This window comes from Hemitrygon akajei, chromosome 3 (assembly GCF_048418815.1).
Source record: "Hemitrygon akajei chromosome 3, sHemAka1.3, whole genome shotgun sequence".
In the NCBI taxonomy this organism is placed as follows: domain Eukaryota; kingdom Metazoa; phylum Chordata; class Chondrichthyes; order Myliobatiformes; family Dasyatidae; genus Hemitrygon; species Hemitrygon akajei.
The window spans coordinates 85,563,770-85,586,716 of record NC_133126.1 but is presented as its reverse complement, the minus strand read 5'-3'; the positions used below and the strand labels follow the sequence as shown (position 1 = coordinate 85,586,716).

At 45.3% G+C, this 22,947-nt stretch overlaps 1 protein-coding gene across 1 annotated transcript in view; it reads right to left on the bottom strand.

The window, feature by feature from the left end:
- Positions 1 to 22,947, bottom strand: part of LOC140724555 (pleckstrin homology domain-containing family G member 3-like) — a 225,949-nt gene that overhangs the window by 49,393 nt on the left and 153,609 nt on the right. The window contains exon 5 of the mRNA XM_073038988.1: positions 3,842 to 3,942. Within this exon, the coding sequence (XP_072895089.1) occupies positions 3,842 to 3,942 (101 nt within the window). The remainder of the gene's footprint in view (positions 1 to 3,841; positions 3,943 to 22,947) is intronic.

Genomic DNA, 22,947 nt, shown 5'->3' with positions numbered 1-22,947 from the left:
CATTATTATTATTATGTGCTGAGTCGTATGAAGTGGCGATCATTACGCTTGGCAAATTTTTCCACAGAAGTGGTCTACCATTGCCTTCTTCTGGGCAGTGTCTTTACCAGACAGGCGACCCCAGTCACTATCAAAACTCCGCAGAGAGAGTCTGCCTCGCGTTAGTGGTTGCATAACCAGGACTTGTGATATGCACCAGCTGCTGATATGACCACTCACAACATGCTCCTATGGTTTTACGTGATCCTGACCGGGGGTCTCAGGAGATTTTGGTGATCTACAAATGAAAGGCTAAGTGAGAAGATTGCCGGAGGACACAGGAATGAACCTCCAAGAGGACCATAACGTTGACATAGGGTTTGGAGGCTTGCAGGTCTCAATGACCCAGAGACCCATGTTGGCAGGCATCAGGGCTTTACTGATGGTAGGGTCAACTCAAGCTAAACATGAGGTCAAAGATTAGAGGCCAGACTAAGAGTGGTCCACCGGTTCTCCAGGTTAGGGGTTTCAGCTCCAGGTAAAACAAAATTGATATGGAAACAGCAATGAAGAATCTCTCTACATTTGAGTGCAATGGTATTCCTGAGTCTCCAGCTGGGACTTGCGTGACTAACAATTAACCTACTATCTGGTACGTCTCGCGTCTTTGGACTGTGGGAGGAAACCGGAGCACCGAGGAAAACCCATACAGTCACAAACTCCTTACAGACGGTGCCAGAATTGAACTCTGAACTCCAGCGCCCAGAGCTGTAATAGATTCATGCTGATCACTATGCTACTGTGACACCCTACTTGTGGAAACCGAGCTCGGCAGGGGTGGCTGCAGTCATCCGTGCCATTTGCAATCTCTTCCAGGATAAAGAAGCTGCCAAGTTACAGAGCTGGAATCATGGAGAAACGTAGGGCGAGGACAAGCAAGGAACAAACCACTTTGGTGACAGCAGGTGGCGTGAGTGGCAGAGCTGCTGTCTCATGGCTCCAGTGACTGCTGTTGTGTGAAACTGATCTCTGTCTGCTTTCACATTGTCGCTCGGACCATGTAACTTTCCTCTGAGTGCTCTCGCTTCCTCCACATTCAAAAGACTTACGGGTTGGTAGATCGATCATTTTGCGACTATCCTCTTCTCACTACGAGTGCCGGCATCAGAGAGAGTTAATGGGAGTGTAGAAAGAATAAAATGGTTCAGTGTGGAATCAGTGCAGATAAGTGGTGACAGCTAGTGAGGATTTGATGGGCTGAAGGGCCAGTTGCAGTGCTGTCTATGATCACAGGTTATTGCAATGGACCGGATGCAAGCATAGCACCGGTTCCAAACAGTCACTACCCCCCCAGTGGCAATTTCACTGCTTTCCTACATCCAGCCACAGAAACAAACAGTAGGGCCTGGCCCACCTCAACGTGATCACTGAAATCAATTGATGACTTACTCCACCAGGAAACTACCAGAATGAGGGGAGTGAGTGGACATCAATGTGGGAAAATGGCAATGCAACCCTGCTCCTGTAGTCAGGCACGGAATGGAGGGGCAAGAGTGGGGGGGCTGGGGGAAGGGTGGGGACGGAGGAGGGCTGGGTGGGCAGAGGAGGGGCAGAGTGGGCAGAGGAGGCCGCATGGAGGGTGGGAGGGAGAGAAGAGACAGACATAAACCAACACGTGCAAATGGCACACACATGCACAACACACTGGAGTGAGGAGTGATGGCAAGACTGTGACTGGGAAATCAAGAGCTGTGCACAAAACTCACCGGCAGAAAAGGTGGAAGTCCTATGTGAAGGAAAGATCAATTCAGAGCAATGAGACCAACCAACATCAGGTGATTATAACTAACAATGAATTGGCTTAATTAGCTTGCTAATTGAATATTACTCTGTCCAGTACCCATCAGCCTAGCTCCTGCCACTGATCTGAGTGCAAGTGATGAAGAGATAGAGTGGGCTACAGGAGACTGTAACAAGACCTACAGCCAGATCTCAGAGTCTAACAGACACCCAACTGGTATCTGACACATTGACCCATGCAGTGGCTAGGAGTTTCAAATCCATTCAGTCACCGTCAAGATTTTCAGCACAAATTCACCCTATGAGAGCCGAGCGTAAGCTTACTCCAAGCTAGTTGATCATCAGGGCACATGCAGTGTCAGCATAACTTGGCAATAGCTTTGTCGCACAGACTTTGTCAGAGTTTATGCACGGTTCTTCAAAGCCAAATATTTCCCCCAAGTTTTTTTGTTGCTGCAAAAAGTTTCTGATAGATCAATTCGCTGAAAACCCCCTGTGGTAGGGTTCCCAACCTGGGGTCCATGGACTCCTCAGTTTTAACGGTAGGGATCCGTGGCATCAAAAAGATTGGGAACCCCTGCTCTGTATACTCTAGCTGGGCAGATCACAGTAACACAACTGAATTTTACAAAGAGATACATTTCACAAGTAATGCCAAATCTGCAATGTTAAAATTTGTTTGTATATAGTGCAGATTATTTTCAGAGTACAGAAATTATTAACATTTTGCTGCCAAGACAGCAATTCTTCAGAAGCAGCCTGCAACTGGTCCCACTCTCAACTCGTCCTCTCTAAAGCATCATCAATATGCACACAACTTCCTGGTAAAATGAGGAACCACTTGGAGCATTCTAACATAGTACTTTCCAGTTCATGGCATTGTGAGGAATTCTCCTCAGTTATCTTCCACTATCTGTACTGGTGACCCATGTCAATCTCCGAAGGAGTTAGACAGTTTAGGAGAATAGGCAAAGAAGTGACAAATGGAATATAGTGTAGGGAAGTGTACAGTCATACACTTTGGCAGAAGGAACAAAGGTGTAGACTATTTTTTAAATGGGGAGAAAATATAGAAATCAGAGGTGGAAAGGGACTTGGAAGCCTTCATGCAGGTCTCCCTGGAGGGTTAACTTGCAGGTTGACTCAGAGGTAAGGAAGGAGAATATGTTCCATGAAGAGTCAGTATTGGTGGCCAGTAGCATTCATTTTGGCAGGACTAGAATACAAAAGCCAGGATGTGATGCTGACGCTTTGTAAGGCATTCGTCAGACAGCACATGGTGTATTGTGAGCAGTTTTAAGCCCCTTACCTAAAAAAAGATATGCTGGAATTGGAAAGAGTCTGGAGGAGGTTCATGAGAATGATCCCAGGAATGACAGGGTTAATATATGAGGAGTGTTTGATGGCTCAGGAGGCCTGAACTCTCTAAACGAATAAGGGAGGATCTCACTGAAACCCATCAAATATTGAAAAGCCTAGATAGAGTGGATGTGGAGAGGATGTTTCCAATAGTGGTTGAGTCAAGGACCAGAATGCACAGCCTCAGAATAGAAGTACATAATGTTAAAATAGAGATGACGAGGAGTTTTTTTAGCTAGAGGGTGGTGAATCTGTGGAATTCATTACCACAGATGGCTGTGGAGACCAAGACTTTTGGATATATTTAAAGCAGAGATTGACAGGTTCTTAATAAGGAAGGGTATCAAAGGTTACAGGGAGAAGGCAGGAGAATGGGTTGAGAGGAATAATAAATCAGCCGTGATAGAATGATGAACTAGATTCAATGGGCTGAATGGCCTAATTTTGCTTCTAGGTCTTATGGCCAGTAGAAAGCTTTCTCTCACCTGATTCTATCAAAACTAACCATTAATTTTTAACACTTTCATTGAATATTAAGTTAAATGACAGAAACCAAACAGAATTCAAGTGAAGAAATTATTCTAGGAAACAAGCAAAAGATGAGACTAAAGAGGAGGACTAAATAGGAATTAAAAAAGGGAACTGACCACATGAGTAGAGATGAGAACATTTAATTGAGAAGACAGGTCTCTTCTCTCCATACCTATTGAACTCATAGATGTCCTCAATGTTTCCAAACAGTGCAGAGACGTGCTCAGGTCTGATGGGCAAATCTGAAGCATCGATGATGCAACCGAGATAGTCCTGGCATGGGAAAACGCAAAAGTTACAAGAGATTAGATGTGCAGCTAGTGAACCAGGGTCAGTATTGGTGGCCAGTGCCTTTTACCTGATGTTGCCAAGTCACTGACCCCCATCAATCCCATTGAGTGCTCACTTAAAGAACTAGATTGTCAAATGAGCATTCCATTTGACCTTGAGATAGAACATAGAACACTACAGCACAGTACAGGCTCTTCAACACATAATGTTGTGCCAAACATTTACCTTGCTCCAAAGTCAATCTAACCACATGCTGACTCATGGTGACCCCTTGGATTGGGTTTTCATGACAAGATATGGAAGTAGATTGTCAGACCTTTCTTCCGGATACTGCTGCTGCCCAGATTGGCACCCGGCCGGATTCAAACTCAAGACCATCTGCCTCGAAGTCCAGTGCTTATGCCACTACACCACCAACCAGCCCTCCCAGATAACCCTCCATTTTCTATCACCATATGCAGATCTAAGAACTACAAACATTTGTACTATTCCTATTTATTCCACAAGACTGCTATCTTCCATACCCGCCCCCATTAGAATTCACCTGCCCCTAAACTCTCAGTGGTGCTTTCATTACATTCAATCTTACCCATTCTAGTAAACTCCAAAGGAATATCAGAACCTCTGCTGGATGTACCCTGCCTTGTACACCAAATGCAGTCAAGTGCTTTCTGATCCACATTGACTCAAGAGTCCAGTAATGCCTCAACACCCTCATGTCCTCACCCTTCCTCCCTACATTCTTCCAATATTGGCCTCTTGTGCAACAGAACTGATCCTCCTCATGGAGCAGAGCTTTTCAACTTGCACAAAGAGTGGTGCAGTGAGTCGACCCCTGCCTCGTAGATCTGGCATCACGAGTTCAATCCTGATTTCAGTGTGGCCTGTGTGGACCTTGCACGTTCCCTGGGACTGCATGGGTTTCCTCCAGGTGCTTCAATTTCCTCCCACGTTCCCAAGCTTTGCAAGTAGATTAATTCACCACCATCAACAGCCTCCTCAAGTAGACAGAAGAGATTAGGCGTCATTAGGTTAATAAGCTTGGCAAACTATCATGAGCTGAAGGGTCTTTTTCTGCTCTGTGGTTCGGGGGAGAATTAGGAGTTTTGATAGGCACGTGTGAGGATAACTTGTGGGGAAAAATGGACGAGGGGTTGCTCTGACAACCAGTGTAGACTTCATGAGCCAAATATCCTCCATAGCTTTCAGAAAACAAATTGAAAGTGAACTTCTCAAAAGCAAATGTCTGGCATGAAAACAAAAATTGTTGGGATGCTCAGGTCAGGTCAGGTCACACCTGCTGGGAGGAGAAATGGAGCTCATGCTTCAGGTAGGGGAGGGTATAACAATGGGGATCATCTCCCAGTGCCGATCATTTGGTTCCACCCATCAGCTACCAGCTTCCATCACTATATTCCCTCTCCCTCCCCCACTTAGGACCATCTGTCCAATATCCCCTCCTCACCTGGTTCCACCTTCTGGTCCCTTTCTCACCCCTCCCTCTCACTTCTCAAAGTTCAAAGTAAAACATTATTATCAGAGTACAAGCAACCCTGAGATTCTTTTTCTGCGGGCATACTTAGCAAATCTATAGAACAGTAACTGTAAACAGGATCAATGGACAACAAACTGTGCAAAGGCAGATATAAATAAATAGTAATAAATAATGAGCATGAAATTACAAGATAAAGAGTCCTTAAAGTAAGACCATCAGTTTAGAATGAGTATAGTTATCCCCTTTTGTTCAAGTGTCTGATGGTTGAGGGGTAGTAATCTTTCTTGAATCTGGTGGTGCAAATTCTACCTGTCGGGAGCAGCGAGAAAAGAGCATGGCCTAGGTTGTGAGGATCTTTGATGATGGATGCTGTTTTTCTACATGTAGATGTGCTCGGTGGTTAGGAGGGCTTCACTAATGATGTACTGGGCCGAATCCACTCCCTTTTGTAGGATTTTCTGCTCAAAGGCATTGGTGTTCCCATATCAGGCCATAATGCAGTCAGCTAGCACAATTTCCACCACACATCTATGGAAGTTTGCCGAGGTTTTTGATGACATGCCAAATCTCCACAGACTCCTGAGGAAGTACAGACGCTGTCATGCTTTCTTCGCAATTATATTTATATGATGGGTCCTGGACAGATCCTCTAAGATAGTGACACCCAGGAATTGCAAGTTACTGACCCTCTGCACCTCTGATGATTACTGGCTCATGGACTCTGGTTTCCCCTCTCCTGAAGTCTACAATCAGTTCCTTGGTCTAACTGACACTGAATGAGGGGTTATTGGTATTACACCCCTCAGCCAAATTTGCAATCTCCCTCCTGTATGCTGATTCAACATCAAGTTTGATACAGCCCACGATGAACTCATCAGCAAACTCACACTCATTTCAATCATAAACAAATGCTTTGAGAGGCTGGTTAAAGATTATATCTGCAGCGTGCTACCACCCACACTGAACCCCTACAATTCGCCTACCGATGTCGATGCAGCCACAGCACTACACACCATCTTCACTCACCTGGAGAAGAGGGATGCATACATTAGAATGTTGTTCCTGGACTCCAGTTCAGCATTCAACACCGTAATTGCCTCCAGACCTGACAGGAAGCTCAGAGACCTCGGCCTGCACCCCGCCTTGTGCAGCTGCATCCTGGACTTCCTATCGAATCGCTGACAGGTGGTAAGGATGGGCTCCCTTACCTCTGACCCTCAACACAGGTGCCCCCCAGGGTTGTGTTCTGAGTCCCCTTCTCTACTTCCTTTTACACCCATGACTGTACTGCCACACACAGCTCCAATCTGCTGATCAAATTCGCAGATGACACAACATTGATTGACCTTATTTCTAGCAGTGATGAGACACCTACAGAGGAGAGTCTGACACCTTGACATAGTGGTGCCAGGATAACAACCTCTCCCTCAATGTCCAAAAAAAAACAAAAGTGCTGATTATGGATTACAGGAGGAACGGAGACAGGCTCGCCCCGATTAACATCAACGGGACTGCAGTTGAGAGGGCGAGTAGTTTCAAGTATACACATCACGGATGATCTCACCTGGACTGTACACACCGGCTGTGTGGCAAAAAGAGCACAGCAGCATCTTTTCCACCTCAGGTGACTGAAGAAGTTCAGCACAGGCCCCCAAATCCTCAAGACCGTCTACAGGGGCACCATTGAGAGCACACTGACTGGCTGGTACGGGAACTGCACCAACCTTGATATCTGGGCACTGCAGAGAGTGGTATGGACAGCCCAGCACATCTGTGAATATGAACTTCCCTCCTATGAGGACACTTATAGCAGCCAGTGTATAAAGAAGGCCTGGAAGATTATTGGGGACACCAGTCACCCAACCATAAACTGTTTCAGCTGCTTCCGTCTGGCAAACAGTACCACAGCATTACAGTCAGGACCAACAGGCTACAGGACAGCTTCTTTCTACAAGCTATTAGATTTAAAAATATACACGTCTGTACAATGCAATGGAGTCATAACACAAAGTTTTTTTACTCCCTCACGTTGTGGGATGGATGTAAGATTTAAATAAATTCAAATACGGTGTTTGAGCTGTACAGAACCACACAGTCATAGGTGTAAAGCGAGTAGAGCAGGGGGTTAAGTACACATCCCTGTGGTGCTCCTCTCTCAGTGCTCTGTGTGCTGGCTACCTTCCCTCTATGCTCTCATATTGAAGCCAGATCTCAACTCAATCCAAAGTATCAGCTGTCCCTTTGCCTCCACAGATGCTGCTCCACCTGCTGTTTATTTTTTCCCAACAGTTTATTTTTGGCACCTGGCATTCCTCGCCCATCTCTGGCCTTTTAGCTATATCTTTGGACACTCCAATAAGCTGTTCATTTTGGCCAAGCCTTAGTCATCCTTCCCGATACCCAACTCATTGGCTGAGTGTTCATCTCTTGGTTGCACTATCCCAATTATGATGTCCCTGACCATGAAAGATTGGTTTATCCTTGCAACAGAGAACTATCCTGGCAATTCAGCCTTACTCAAGCGGAGACAGAAGAGCACCAAGAAGCAACATCCAAGTCATTGCAATCGATATAAAATGGTTCTCATTTACACCCCGTGACTGGCCAGTGATAGAAATCAGAAGCCACATCCTGGCTGAAGTTCTTCCCTGCATTTCCCAGCCTCTGCAACACCAGCCAGTAAAGTGCTGGCCTGTGCTGCTTTGGCGTGAGTTACCTGGCACAGCTCAGTCTGAGATCCTTCCTGCCGAGCATAACTAAACAACTAATTCTTCACTTCACTTGTAATAGTAAAAACAGAAAGCCTTGCACTAGTAATATTGACAGTGTGCACTTCTGTAACACCTTTCAAGATCTCTCAATGTCTTAGGGCACCTGACAGGTGATGAGACCAGATACAAAAAAAGGTTGGGAACACTCGGCAGGTCAGGCAGCCTCTGCAAAGAGAAGGACAGGGGTAATGTTTCAAATCAAGGTCCTGAAAATGTTAACTCTGTCTCTCCCTTTGCAGAGGCTGCCTGACCTGCTGTGTATACTTATTATTTTGTTTTTATTTCAGGTTTCCAGCATTTTTGCAATGTCTACAGCTTGTGAACCAAGGAACATGTTGAAGTGCCTGTAAGAAGTCCCTGTCCTCCTCATAGAATGGTGTTCCCCACATGTTTTGGTTTCCTCCCTCAGTCCAGAGGCATACACTACCAGATGGGTGAACTGGTCATTGTAAATTGTCCTGCGATTAGGTTAGGGGTTGTTGGGGGCTTCTGGGGCAACATGTCTCGAAGGGCCAGAATGACCTACCCCACACTGTCTCGCTAAGTAAATAAATGATAATTGAAGTATTGGGTACAACACAAAGGAAACACCGCATTCTTCTGAAACAATGTTGTACGATCTTTCACGTCTATATGTCAGAGCGCAGAAGACCACTCATTAATACATCATTCAAGACACGTGCTAGGCAGTGGCTGGCACAAGACATCCAGCTCCCTCACAACTTGTTCCAAATGCCTTTTCTTGTGGCTTGTTCCTCCCTCGCCTTCTGTCTTGTAACTGAAATAGCACAAGCAAGAGATAAGAGCGCGTGCAGAACAAACACAGCCTTGCCCTTATGTAGCTTGTGCAAAGAAACTGTATCCAGAAGACCGCAAGCCGAACGAGCAGACTCATCGACATTGATGGAGGGAGCAATGGCAAGGGCAGTCAAGTGGGCCATGGCAGAGACATCCTGAAGGAAGAGTTCAAGGTAAACACTGCTCTCAGGAATTCTCAAAATAAGCCATGAAAGCTCGCAACTTAAAAGTCCATTTGATTACAAGTCAACCTGGTAATATCACAAAATCAGAAGAGGCTGCAGATGCAAGAATCTAGAACAAAGAACAGAACAGCTGGAGAACACATCATGCCGAGCAGCATCTGAGGTGGTAAAGAGATGATCAATGTTTTTGTTCATGAAGCTGCATATTAAACTAAAGAGGGAAGCAGGAAGTTTGCCTGTATATAGTAGTACAAGTGGGAGGAAGGTTTGGATGGTAATAGCATAGATGGGCAGGGTGATAGGCAGATGGAACCATGGGGAAGGGGGGCAGAGGCTGATAGGTGATAGGTGGAATCAGATGGGAGGGCTTTATATTTTGTATTCTCCTTATACAGCTTACAAACCAATTGTTATCAAAACTGATTTTTTTCCCCAATTACAGGCAACCAACACCAGTGATGCTCTCAAGATTTAAGATTCAGATTTATCACACGTACATCGAAACACATAGTGAAAAGTGTCATTTGCATTAACAAATAACACACCCAAGGATGTGCTGGGGGCAGCCTGCAAGTGTTGGCACACAATCCAGAATCAACAAGGCATGCCCACAATGCTCAGCAAAACAACACAGAACACAACAATCGACAAAACAAAAACAGCAAAACATGCACTGTTCCTCCCTACACCCATTCTCCCCCCACACAACCATGCACATACACAGCCCTTCAACCCCAGAACAGGCAGTCTTTGGCCTCCAGTGGGATGGGATATCATTCGGCATTTGACTTCCCCAATAGACTCCCACACACGCACACTCACCATCTGCTGTCATCATCATTGTTATGTGCCCTGTCATATGACATGCGCAATCATGGCCTTGACCATGATTGTTCACGGCTATTTTTTCTACAGAAGTGGTTTGCAATTGCCTTCTTCTGGGCAGTGTCTTTACAAGACGGGTGACCCCAGCCATCATCAATACTTTTCAGAGTTTGGCTGCCTGGCATCAGCAGTGGCACAACCAGGCCTTGTGATCTGCACCAGCTGCTCGAACAACCATCCACCACCTGCTCCCATGGTTAAGCAGGTGCTACACCTTGCCCAAGGGAGACCTGCGGGCTAGCAACTTACACCTCCTTTGGTAGAGATATACTTCCACTCCATCACAGCTACTGTACCCAGTTTTATTCTCCATTTGTTCATCTCTTTCATCTTCATCCTCCCTCCCCCAACTGAATTCATCTGACCATCAGCGGCCCCCCCCCACAAATGGATCCATCTATCACCTACCAATCTCTGCCACACTTCCACTTCTACCGTTACATCCTGGCAATATTCTCCTTTTGCTCTCAATGTCAAATGAGAATAAACTTGCATCTCAAGTCTGATGCAGGGACTTGAACTCAAATGTCAACTTGTCTCCTTTTGTCTCCCAGCATCCTGCCTCGTTTTCCCCAGCCCAGCAATATTACTTCAATGTGGTTCTTTGTGTTGCTACTAAGGCATGCTTAGTAGTGCTGGGTATAAACTAGCTTGGAATTTTATAGCAAGGTCCCTTTCTGCTCTGGACCTCAACCCTCAAGAGGCTACAGCAAGATTCCAGAAGGCTCTTCCAGTTTGATGACATACAACCATTGGGATGCACTGTTTAAACACTGCAGAATGGGCTTACAATTGGACGTATATGTAGAAACTGGAAAGAGTTCTCAATGTAAGGCTTCCTGTCCAGACAACAAACTGCAATTGGATTGTACTGCCGTAGTCAAGGATTGACCCCGAGATAGAAGCACAGACATCCGCACAGACTGAGTGTGGGGTAGTTTGAAGGGGTGGGGGAGAAGAAGGGGAGCTACAACTTGACATCTTCAAGCAGGGTGGGACAGGGAAGGGGTTTGGGTGTGGGGGACGAGCGGCAATCATCCACGCTTTCAAATTGGAGTGTTCTGCACACTTCATGCTGGGCAGGTCGAGTCTGAAAGGACAGTGAAAGGGTGAGTGAGCGGTCTTGGGCAACTGAAATACAGAGCACGGGGGGTGAGGGGGAAGAGAGAGTGCAGAGTCATGGGGGGCTGGGAGTCCAATGAGGGAGGGTGCAGATGGGATGATGAGGTAATGAGAGTAGGGTGAGGAGCACCTGATGAGGGTGGAGGGTTGCTGGAGGAGCTAATGAATGGGGAGAAGGTGCTTGATTAGGAGGAGGAAGGGAGGGAGGGCAAGGTGATGAGTGAGTGGGATGCAAAGCCCGGGATGGTCAGGATTTGATAGAAAATCCTTGGGGAGCTGGGGCAGCGGCAGGGAAATGGTCAAGGATCAGTGGAGGTGGGGTTGACAGGGCAGTAGACAGAAACAAACAGATGTGGTGAAGGTGCATGTGGATAGCACAAGAGCAGGGGGTAGGAATGAGGAGTGGAGGAGGAGGAGGGTGCAAAACTTAAGAATGAATTGCCACATAACAGGATAGGCAGAGGGACTAAGCTGTGTAATCCAACCTGTCTGAAGGTCGCTGTCGTCACAGCTTGCGTCGCTAACTGGGAATTACTGGCACCTTCTTGCCTTGAATATTAAACAGCACACACCCTGTGTGGAATGGGACAGAGATGGGAGCTTACCCAATGAGTTGCTCGGGTCAGCACACAGCCCCACTGGACTGTTGTATAGAGGCAGTAAGCTGGCGGTTTGAGGCTGCCTCTGACGAGCTCCACTATGTGTCACATTGTGCTCACATAGTGGCAGTCGTCCCACCAGAATGCATAGCCAACACAGGAGTTTGGGAAAATGTTGCCACTCTTGTAAGAAATGTTGCAGCCAATTTATGCACAGCAAGATCCAACAATTGGAACTGCCAGGACAGCCAGCTAGTTCTACTGAGCAATGATAAGACACTAGCGGGTGCTGCGGGAAGGTTCTGGGGGGATGATGGCAGGATTCTTCTCTCTCTTCAGTGAACAATGCAGTCTATCCATACTGTACCTACACACAGCAAGACCAAGACAACATTCACGCATGGGCTAATAGGAAAACAATATTCAGTCCATCTGTGAACAATTTATTTTATATATTCATTAAAGGGACGTGGGCTTTGCAGGCTGAACCAGCACGTGGGTGGTGATGTGCTGCTGCTTGAACCACTGCAGACCCTCGGGAAGTGGTTTTATTCCCCGCACTGTTGGGGAGGCAGTTACAGGAATTTCAGTCTATGTTGGAGGAAGAACAGCAATTCTAAGTCAGGACTGTATGCAAATCAGAGGGCAAATTCCACATAACAGTGGATCCCTTGCTTCTGCCAGCCTTATCCTTCTCAGCTGGCAGAGATCGTGGCTTTGGAAGGTGCCATCCAAGGAGTCTTGGTGAGATGATGCCATGCATTCTGTGGAAGGGCAGAGTGTCACTACTGTACATGGATGGAGGAAGGCGTGAATGACTGCGGAGGGGTGTCTACCAAGTAAGCTAACATATCGTGTATGGTGCTGAGCTTCGCCAGTGCTGCTGAAGCTGCACTCATCCACGCAGGTGGGGTGTATTCCCCCAGCTTTGAGACTTGCAGACGGTGGACAGGCTTTGCGGAGTAGGGAGGTGAGTTAGAAGCAGCAGAGCTCCTTGCCTCTGACTTGCTCTTGTAGCCACGTTGCATAACATGAACGAGAACGTCTCCGGATGCTGGAAAACCAAAGCAACACACACAAAATTCTGTTGGAACTCAGCCATATATGTGTATATGGAAATGAATATACCGTCAATATCTCAGGCCGAGAACCTTCTTCAGGACTAAGGCAATTCCAGTTCCGTTTCTGGTCAATGGTAACCCCCCACCCCCAGGATATTGATAGTGAGGGGTTCAATGATGGTAATGCAATCTGAATGCTTACTCCAGACTTTCAGCAATATCAACCTCACTAAGTTGCTATTCCACCTACACTACCGGGGTCTCCAACTTGAGACTCATCTCACAACTGCATGATTTCCAACAACATCTGGTGCAATACTGGCCAAGAACAGCCCTGCTGCATTTCACCTCACTGAAACAACTGCCTTGGCTGGAACCTCGTTCAGCATCTTACTCATTCACTCCCATCACTGCTCTGGAGAATGGAGCACAAGATCTAGTCTGCCGCTCGTCTGTCAATTTTGGTTGAGGCGGCAACCCACTCAGACAGAAGGTTCTGAGTTGCATAGGAGGGAAAGAGTAAGTGTATATAGATCAGTATTATACTGTGGGCCAAAAGGTTCAGGCTGCACTGTACTGCTACGTTCTATGTTAAAACGTGGTTAGAGCATTGGCTGATTGACAGGAGGCAGCGAGTAGGAATAAAAGGATCCTTGCCTGGTTGGCTGCCAGTGGCTAGTGGTGTCCTGCAGAGATCGGTGATTGGGACTGCTTTTTATGTTGCACGTCAGTGATTTAGATGATGGAATAGATAGCTTTGTTGCCAAGTTTGCAGATAATACGAAGATTGGTGGAGGGGCAGGTAGTGTTGAGAAGACAGGTAGGCTGCAGAAGGATTTAGATTAGGCTGTGGCAAATGAAATACAATGTTGGAAAATGCATAATCATGCACTTTAGCAAACTATTTTCTAAAAGGGGAGAAAATCCAAAAATCTGAGATGCAAAGGGACTTGGGAGTCCTTGTGCAGAACACCCTCAAGGGTAACTTACAGGTAGAATCAGTTATTATTCATTTCAAGAGGTCTAGAATACAAGAGCAGGGATGTGATGTTGAAGCTTTATAAGGCACTGGTGAGGCCTCACCTGAGAACTGTGAACAGTTTTGGGCTCCTCATCTAAGAAAAGATGTGCTGGCATTGGAGAGGGTTCAGAGGAGGTTCACAAGGATGATTCTGGGAATGAAAGGGTTATCATATGAGGAACGTTTGATATCTCTGGGTCTGTACTCGCTGGAATTTAGAAGGATGAGATGAGATTTTATTGAAGTTTCTTAAATGTTGAAAGACAGAGTCCATGTGTAAAGGATGTTTCCCCTGTGGGTGGAGTCTAGGACAAGAGGGGTCAGCCTCAGGATAGAGGGGCGTCCATTTAAAACAGAGATGTGGAGAAATTTCTTTAGCCAGAGGGTGGTGAATTTGTGGAATTTGTTACCACCAGCAGCTGTGGAGGCCAGGTTGTTGGGTGTATTTAAGGCGGAGATTGATAGGTTCAAGATTGGACACGGCATCAAAGGTTATGGGGAGAAAGCCGAGGAATGGGGTTGAGGAGGGGAAAAATTCCCATGATTGAATGGCAGAGCAGACTCGATAGCCAAATTGCCTAATTCTGCTCCCGAGTCTTATGGTTAAGTTTCAAACAGAAATATTTTCAGTTGCACTCTTGTTAGAAACGCTTCAGTGCAATCTTTTTGAAACAAAGCCCTTCCATGGTAAGCTGATATGTACAGAAAATCCACTGCATCCAGACACAACATCAATTAACACAGAGAAGATGAAAGGAGCTTTAAAGAGAACTACTACCGGAAGCGTATGGTGGCGGTGGACAGATTAAGTTACCAGATGAGTAACCCAGAGGCCAACACTAATGATCCAAAGACGAGAGTTCAGATCCCACCCTGCAAGCTGTGGCCACAGTTGGTTTTAGTCAATGAATTTACTTACTGAGGCAGCTTCTGCCACAACAACGAAACTTCAGCAGCTACCAGCACACAGCAAGATCCCACAGAGCAATGTAACAATAACTAAGTAATCTATTTTACTGATATTAATTGAGGAATACAGAATGCTTTTACTCTGATTACACTACGGCATCTTTGTAATGCTGCCCATGAGGGAAGATGGTGCTTTGGTTAACCGCTCCATCAGAATCTGATGTACAGCCATTCACAGTGGAGCACTCCCTTTGTAATTAATCTCAAACACCAACCTTGGATAAGACTGATGGGTCTGCTGCAAGAGTCAGTATAAACTTACATGGCCTCTTGCTATGTCAAAAAGAAACAGGAAAAATGCAAGAACCCTTCTGCCTAAGAATCAACCCAAATACGTACTGATGCGATATCTGGAAAACAGTCAGGAAACGTGTCTTCATGCTCTCAATGCTCCAAGTCTGCTCCTTCAGATGGAATGCCCGACTCTGCCCGCTTCCCACACCAGATACATCCCCCATCAAAGGAGCCCGCAGTCTCACATGACGTCTCACTGACTCTAGGACCATTGCCAGCGAGTTCGGTAGTAATGCGGTTGCCAGGAGACAAGGGAATGTGGGTGCAAGGTGGGTGCAGATGCATGCACAAGCATGATTGGTGGTGGGGAAGAGACTGTGCGAGTGTAAGAGCATGTGCTTTTCACACCATGAGGAACAGTCAAAATAATCTGAACCCCTCCAAATATTACTCTCATTGTGCTCTCGTTTTCCCTCACAGGCAGTCTGCTGCCTATTTGGATGATCATCCTACACTTAAAATATGATGTTTTTATGTCCAAATACCACTATACTCAGGGCACCAGGCTTCCTGTGGCAGTCACAGCACTATCAAGACCTCTGCCTCCCACATCTTACCAACTGTTTACACATTCTCTCTCCAGTCCCAGTCCTCAACACATCTGCTCATAACCAAGCAAATCCGTACACTCCTGCAACAAAGGCCATTTTCTAGCTTACGATTTTGGGAAGAGCTGGCCCACTCACTCCCTCAATAGCCCAAAGTATCCCTTTTAAATATTAATCTAATTCCAAAGAAATTTCATGTCATTTAAGTCAGTGATGGTAAATTCTATTCTGAGCTCTAAAGAAATACAGATGCAATCCAGTGGTTAATTTCCAGACCTTCACAGGCAAATTAGAGTGGCAAATTCAGATACCACATGGAGGCTGTCGAATGCAAATTCAGTTCATCTCAAATTTAAATAGAAGTCAACAATGATGATGGCAATGAAACCACTCAGTTTTGATAACTTAACCCCCCCTTGCGAACAGCTGAGCAAACTATTCACTTTATCCAGAAAGAGGATAAAGTCAGATGGGCCTTCGGCTGTGCTGGCAGCCATGAGGATAGAATGGTGAGGAGATGACTGAAAGTTAAGGTTCACTGACAAAGTCTTCCTGAGAGACATCCGGTCAGAGTCATAGAACACTACAGAAAAGGAACAAGTCCCCTTTGCCCACCTAGTCTGTGCTGCAATTATCAATGACTTGCACACAGATCATAGCTCTCCATACACCTCCCATCGTACCCACATCCAAATTTTTCACAAGTGTTGAAATTAACCCCACATACACCACCTGCACTGGCAGCTCATTCCACACTCTCAGGACTCTCAGAAATGTGGTAACTTCTACTTTACAAAGAGACCACTCGACAACTTGATGGCCAAAAGAGCATCTTTATCTCGGACGGCAAATGATATTTACAATACAGAGGCTTCCAGGTACCTCGTGCGGCCTGGGTGGAGAAACGATATACAATGCATACCGGGAGTAAAAAGAGCGGAAGTAAAAGACTGTAGCGATGTGCTACACACAGCGCTGAAATAACAACACGCAGTCGGTAAGTCGTTTCGAGACTAGTTTATTCAAACTTCGCGGCGCTGGCACTTAATCCCTAGCGCCCGCCCTCTCCTGGCGGAAATGACGTCAGTGGTGCATTACCAAAGTCTCCCCCCTGCGCTGGCTATTTGTGAGCCGGTTCACCTGCACAGAAAGTGGGTCGCCACAAGGCCCCGCCAACCCCGGATCCCGCCTCTTGCTACCAACGGCTTCCCGACTAGTATTAATTTACTTTTAATAATACTCACATTACAACAGGAAGGAAGCAGCTCCATCTCATGTTCCCCTTAAATATTTCACCTTTCACCTTTAACCCATGACCTCCAGTTAAAGTCTCACCTCAACCTGTGGGGAAAAAACCTGCTTGAATTTAACCTATCTATACCTCTCATAATTTTCTATACCTCTATTAAATTTCCCCTCAATCTTCTACGTTTTAGGAATAAAGTCCTAGCCTATTAAGCACTTCCTTGTAACTCAGGTCCTCAAGTCCCAGCAACATCCCTGTAAATTCTCTCTGCACTCTTTCAATCTTATTGACATCTTTCCTGTAGGTAGTAACCAAAACCATCCACTGTGATGAAGTGAGAGGTTGGTGATGAAACACATCAACTCCTGCCTGAGAAGCGACTTGGATCTGCTCCAATTTGCCGACCGGTACAAGACAATAGCAGATGACATTTCGTTGGCTCTGCACTCAACCCTGGAACATCTGGACAGCAAAGGCGCATACATCAGGATGCACTTTATTGACTACAGCTCGGCATTCAATACTTCAAATTTAATGAATAAACTTCAAGATCTTGGCCTCAAAATGTGCTTGTGCAATTAAGTCCTCAATTTCCTCACTTACAGACCCCCGTCAGTTCGGATTAGCAGCAACATCTCCACCACAATCATCATCAGGACAGGTGCATCAGAAGGTTATGTGCTTACCCTCCTGCTCTATTCCCTATATGATAATGGCTACGTGGCAAAGCAAAGTTCCAATTCCATATTCAAGTTTGCTGATGACACCACTGTCGTAAACCAAATCAAATCAGCATATAGGAGGGAGACTGTAAGTCTGGTCGAGTGGTGCCATATCACCAACCTCTTACTTGATGTTAGCAAGACCAAGGAGCTGATTACTGGCTTTAGGAGGAGAAAATGGTAGACCATGAACCAGAACTCATCAGGGAATCAGAGGTGGGGAAGGTCAACAACTTTAAATTCCTCTGTTATCATTTTAGAGGACCTATCCTGAGCCAAGCACGAATTACAAAGGAAACACGGTAACGCCAGTACTTCCTTAGAAGTTGGTGAAGATTCTGCATGACATCCAAAACTTTGACAAACTTTTATTGATATGTGGTGGAGAAGTGACTGTATCACAGCCTGATATGGAAACACCAATATAATTTAACAGAAAATCCTACAAGGATGTGGAAGATATGGACCAGTCCATCACGGTAAAGCACCGACAGCATTGAACACACTTACACAGAGCACTGTTCCAGAAAAGCTGCATCCATAATCAGGGAACCCCAGCACCAAGGCCATGCTCCCTTCATGGTGCTGACATCAGGAAGGTGGTACAGGACTTCTCAGGATTCACATCGCCAGCTCTAATTGTTATTTCTCAACCATCAGCCTCTTGAAACAGAGGGGATAACTTCACTCAGTATCACTTGCCTGTTCATTGAACTGTTCCACAACCTCTTGACTCAGCTTCAAGGACTCTTCATCTCATGTTCTCAACATTTACTGCTAATTTATTTAGTATTAATATTATTTCTTTTTTTTCCTTCTTTCTGTATTTACAGGCTGTTAGCTTTTGCACACCGGTTGACCACCCTGTTGGTGCAATCTTTTATCAATTCTATTGAGGTTATTGGACATTTACTGAGTATGCCTGCAAGAAATGAATCCCAGGGTTGTAAATGGTGATATATATGTACTCTGATAACAAATTTACTTTAAACTTATACAACTTCAACAAAACATCCTAACTCACGTACTCAATACATTGATTTACAAAGGCCAACGCACCAAAAGCTTTCTTTACAACTTTAACTACCAGTGACAACACTTTCAAGGAATTATGGATCTGTATTGCCAGATCTTCCTGTTCTACCACACTCCTCTGTGCCCGACCGCTCACCATGTAAGGTCTACCCTGGTTGGTCATCCCAATGTGCAACACCTCACACTTGTGTGCATTAGATTCCATCTCCCATTTTTCAGCTGGGTCCATATCCTGCTGCAAGCTTTGATAGTCTTCCTTGCTGTCCACTACACCCCCAATCTTGTCATTCACAAATTTGCTGATCCAGTTCATCACATTATCATCCAGATCATTGATATAGATGACAAACAACATTGGACCAGGCACTCACAAAATGCTGGAGGATCTCAGCAGGTCAGGCAGCATCTATGGAAAAAAGTACAGTCGATGTTTCAGGCCAAAACGTCAACTTCGACTGTACTTTTTTCCATAGATGCTGCCTGGCCTGCTGAGTTCCTCCAGCATTTTGTGTGTTGCTTGGATTTCCAGCATCTGCAGATTTTCTCTTGTTTGGACCCAGCACTGATCCCTGTAGCACTTCACTAGTCACAGGCCTCCAGTCAGAGAGGCAACCATCTAGAATCAACCACTGGCTTCTTCCGCGAAGACAATGTTTAATCCAATTTACTACCTCATCTTGAATGCCAAGTGATTGAACTTCTTGACCAATCTCCCATGCAGGACCTTGTCAAAGGCCTAGCTAAAGTCCATGTAGACAACATATACCGCCTTGCCTTCATCCACTTTCCCTGGCAATTTCCTTGAAAATCTCTGAGATTAGTTGGACACAACTTACCATGCACAAAGCCACATTACCTATCCATAATCAGACTTTATCTATTTAAATATTTATATATCCTATCCTTTAGAATACCTTCCAGTGACTTTCCCACTCCTGATGCCAGGCTCATTGGCCTATAATTTCCTGGCTTATTCTTAGAACTTATCCTAAACAACAGAACTACACTGGCTACGCTCCAATCACCCACGGCTAAGGATGCTTCAAATATCTGTTAGAACCCCTGCAATTTCTGAATTGGCCTCCAACATGGTCCAAGAGAACACACTGCCAGGCCTTCGGGATTTATCTACCTTAACCTGACTCAGATGGCAAACACTTCCTCCTCTCGAGTCCATGACATTGTTGTTGCATTGCCTCAACATCTATAGACTCTGTCCATCTCCTGAGTAAATACAGGTGCGAAGGATCTCCCCCAACTCTTTCTGATCCATGCACTGATTACCACTCTGATCTTCCTTGTTCTCCTTTTGCTCTTGATATATCTGCAGTAACTCTTGAGTTTCTCCTTCACCTCGTCTGCCCGAGCAACCTCATATCTTCTTTTAGGTCTCCTGATTTCCTTAAGTGTCTCTGACATTTCTTATACCCAAGTACCTCATTTGTTCCTACTTGCCTATACCTGCCCTGAAACAACAGCCTTTATTCTTAACCAGGGCCTCTATACTTCTTGAAAACCAAGGTTCTTTAAAACAGCTATCCTTGTATTTTGTTGTAACAGGAATATACAACTCTTAGCTCTCAAAATTTCACTTTTGAAAGTCTCCCACTTACCAAGTACACCTTTGCCATAAAACAGCCTGTCCCAATCTACACTTGCCATATCTTTTCTGATACCATCAAAATTGCTCTTTCTCCAATTTAGAAACTCAATCTAAGGACCAGACCTATCCTTTTCCCCAATTACTTTGAAACTAACAGCATTATGACCACTAGGTGACCACAAACTTCTGTCTCATTCTCTAAAAGGAGATCTAGTATCACACTCTGTGTAGTTGGGGTTTCTATGTACTGATAAAGGAAATCTTTCTGAACACATTAAACAATCTCTTTCCCATCCAGCCCTTTTACAGTATGGGAATCCCAGTCAGTATGTGGTAAGTTAAAAATCACTTACTATCACATCCTTAATCTTTCTTGTAACAGTCTGCAATCTCCCTACAAATTTTCTCCTCTAAATCCTGTGGACTGTTAGGTGATCTAAAATATAATCTTTTTAACATGGTCATACCTTTCTTATTCACTAGTTCTACCCATAAAGCCACACTAGGCGAGCTCTCCCATCTGTCCTGATTGAGCACTGCGGTGACATTTTCCCTGACTTGGAATGCCGCCCCTCCCCCTTAAATCCTCCCACTCTATCACATCTAAAACAACAGAACACCAGACCATTGAGTTGCCAGTCCTGCCCCTCCCACAAACCAAGTCTCACTGATAGCTACAATGTCATAATTTCACCTGCTAATCCACACTCTAAACTAATCCGCTTTTCCTACAATACTCCTTGCATTAAAATATACACAACTCAGAACTTTAGTCCCACCCTACTCCACCTTTTTATCCTGACTTTGTATGTTGGCTTAACAATAGACAGTAGGTGCAGGAGTACGCCATTCAGCCCTTCTAGCCAGCACCGCCATTCACTGTGATCATGGCTGATCATACACAATCAGTACCCCGTTCCTGCCCTCTCCCCATATCTCTTGACCCTGCTATCTATAAGAGTTCTATCTAACTCTCTCTTGAAAGCATCCAGCCTTCTGGGGCAGAGCATTCCACATATCCACCACTCTCTGAGTGAAAAAGTTTTTCCGCATCTCTGTTCTAAATGGCCTACCCCATTCTTAAACTGCGGCCTCTAGTTCTGGACTCACCCATCAGCGGGAACATACTTCCTGCCTCCAGGGTGTCCAATCCCTTAATAATCTTATATGTTTCAATCAGATCCCCTCTCATCCTTCTAAATTCCAGTGTATACAAGCCCAGTTGCTCCAATCTTTCAACATATGACAGTCCCACCATTCCGGGAATTAACCTTGTGAACCATCACAGCACTCCCTCAATAGCAAGAATGTCCTTCCTCAAATTTGGAGACCAAAACTGCACACAATACTCCAGGTGGGGTTTCACCAGGGCCCTGTACAGCTGCAGAAGGACCTCTTTACTCCTATACTCAATTCCTCTTGTTATAAAAGCCAGCATGCCATTAGCTTTCTTCACTGCCTGCTGCACCAGCATGCTTGCTTTCATTGACTGATGTACAAGAACACCTAGATCTCGTTGTACTTCCCCTTTTCCTAACTTGACTCCATTTAGATAGTAATCTGCCTTCCTGTTCTTGCCACCAAAGTGAATAACCTCACATTTATCCACATTAAACTGCATCTGCCATATATTTGCCCACTCACCTAGCCTGTCCAAGGCCCCCTGCATTCTCATAACATCTTCCTGACATTTCACACTGCCACCCAGCTTTGTGTCATCGGCAAATTTGCTAATGTTACTTTTAATCCCTTCATCTAAATCATTAATGTATATTGTAAACAGCTGTGGTCCCAGCACTGAACCTTGCCGTACATTCCAAAAGGGAACCGTTAATCACTACTCTTTGTTTCCTGTCAGCCAGCCAATTTTCAATCCAGATCAGTACTCTGCCCCCAATACCATGTGACCTACGGTAATTTTGCCCACTAATCTCCTATATGGGACTTTATCAAAAGCTTTCTGAAAGTCCAGGTACACTACATCCACTGGCTCTCCCTTGTCCATTTTCATAGTCACATCCTCAAAAAACTCCAGAAGATTAGTCAAGCATGATTTTCCCTTCGTAAATCCATGCTGACTCAGACTGATCCTTCTACTGCTATCCAAATGTGTCGTAATTTCCTCTTTTATAATTGACTCCAGCATCTTTCCCACTACTGACATCAGGCTAACCAGTCTATAATTCCCTGTTTTCTCTCTTCCCTCCTTTCTTGAAAAGTGGGACATTAGCCACCCTCCAATCCGCAGGAACTGATCTTGAATCTATAGAACATTGGAAAATGATTACCAATGCGTCCACAATTTCTAAAGCCACCTCCTTAAGTACCCTGGGATGCAGACCATCAGGTCCCGGGGACTTATCAGCCTTCAGACCCAACAGTCTACCCAACACCGTTTCTTGCCTAATATAAATTTCCTTCAGTTCATCCATTACCCTAGTTCCTTTGGCCACTATTACATCTGGGAGATTGTTTGTGTCTTCGCTAGTGAAGACAGATCCAAAGTACCTGTTCAACCCATCTGCCATTTCCTTGTTCCCCATAATAAATTCACCCGTTTCTGTCGTTGTCGTTTCCGTTTCACCCGTTAACAATATCTTTCCCCACAACCATTCCACTATCTGTTCTGGCCC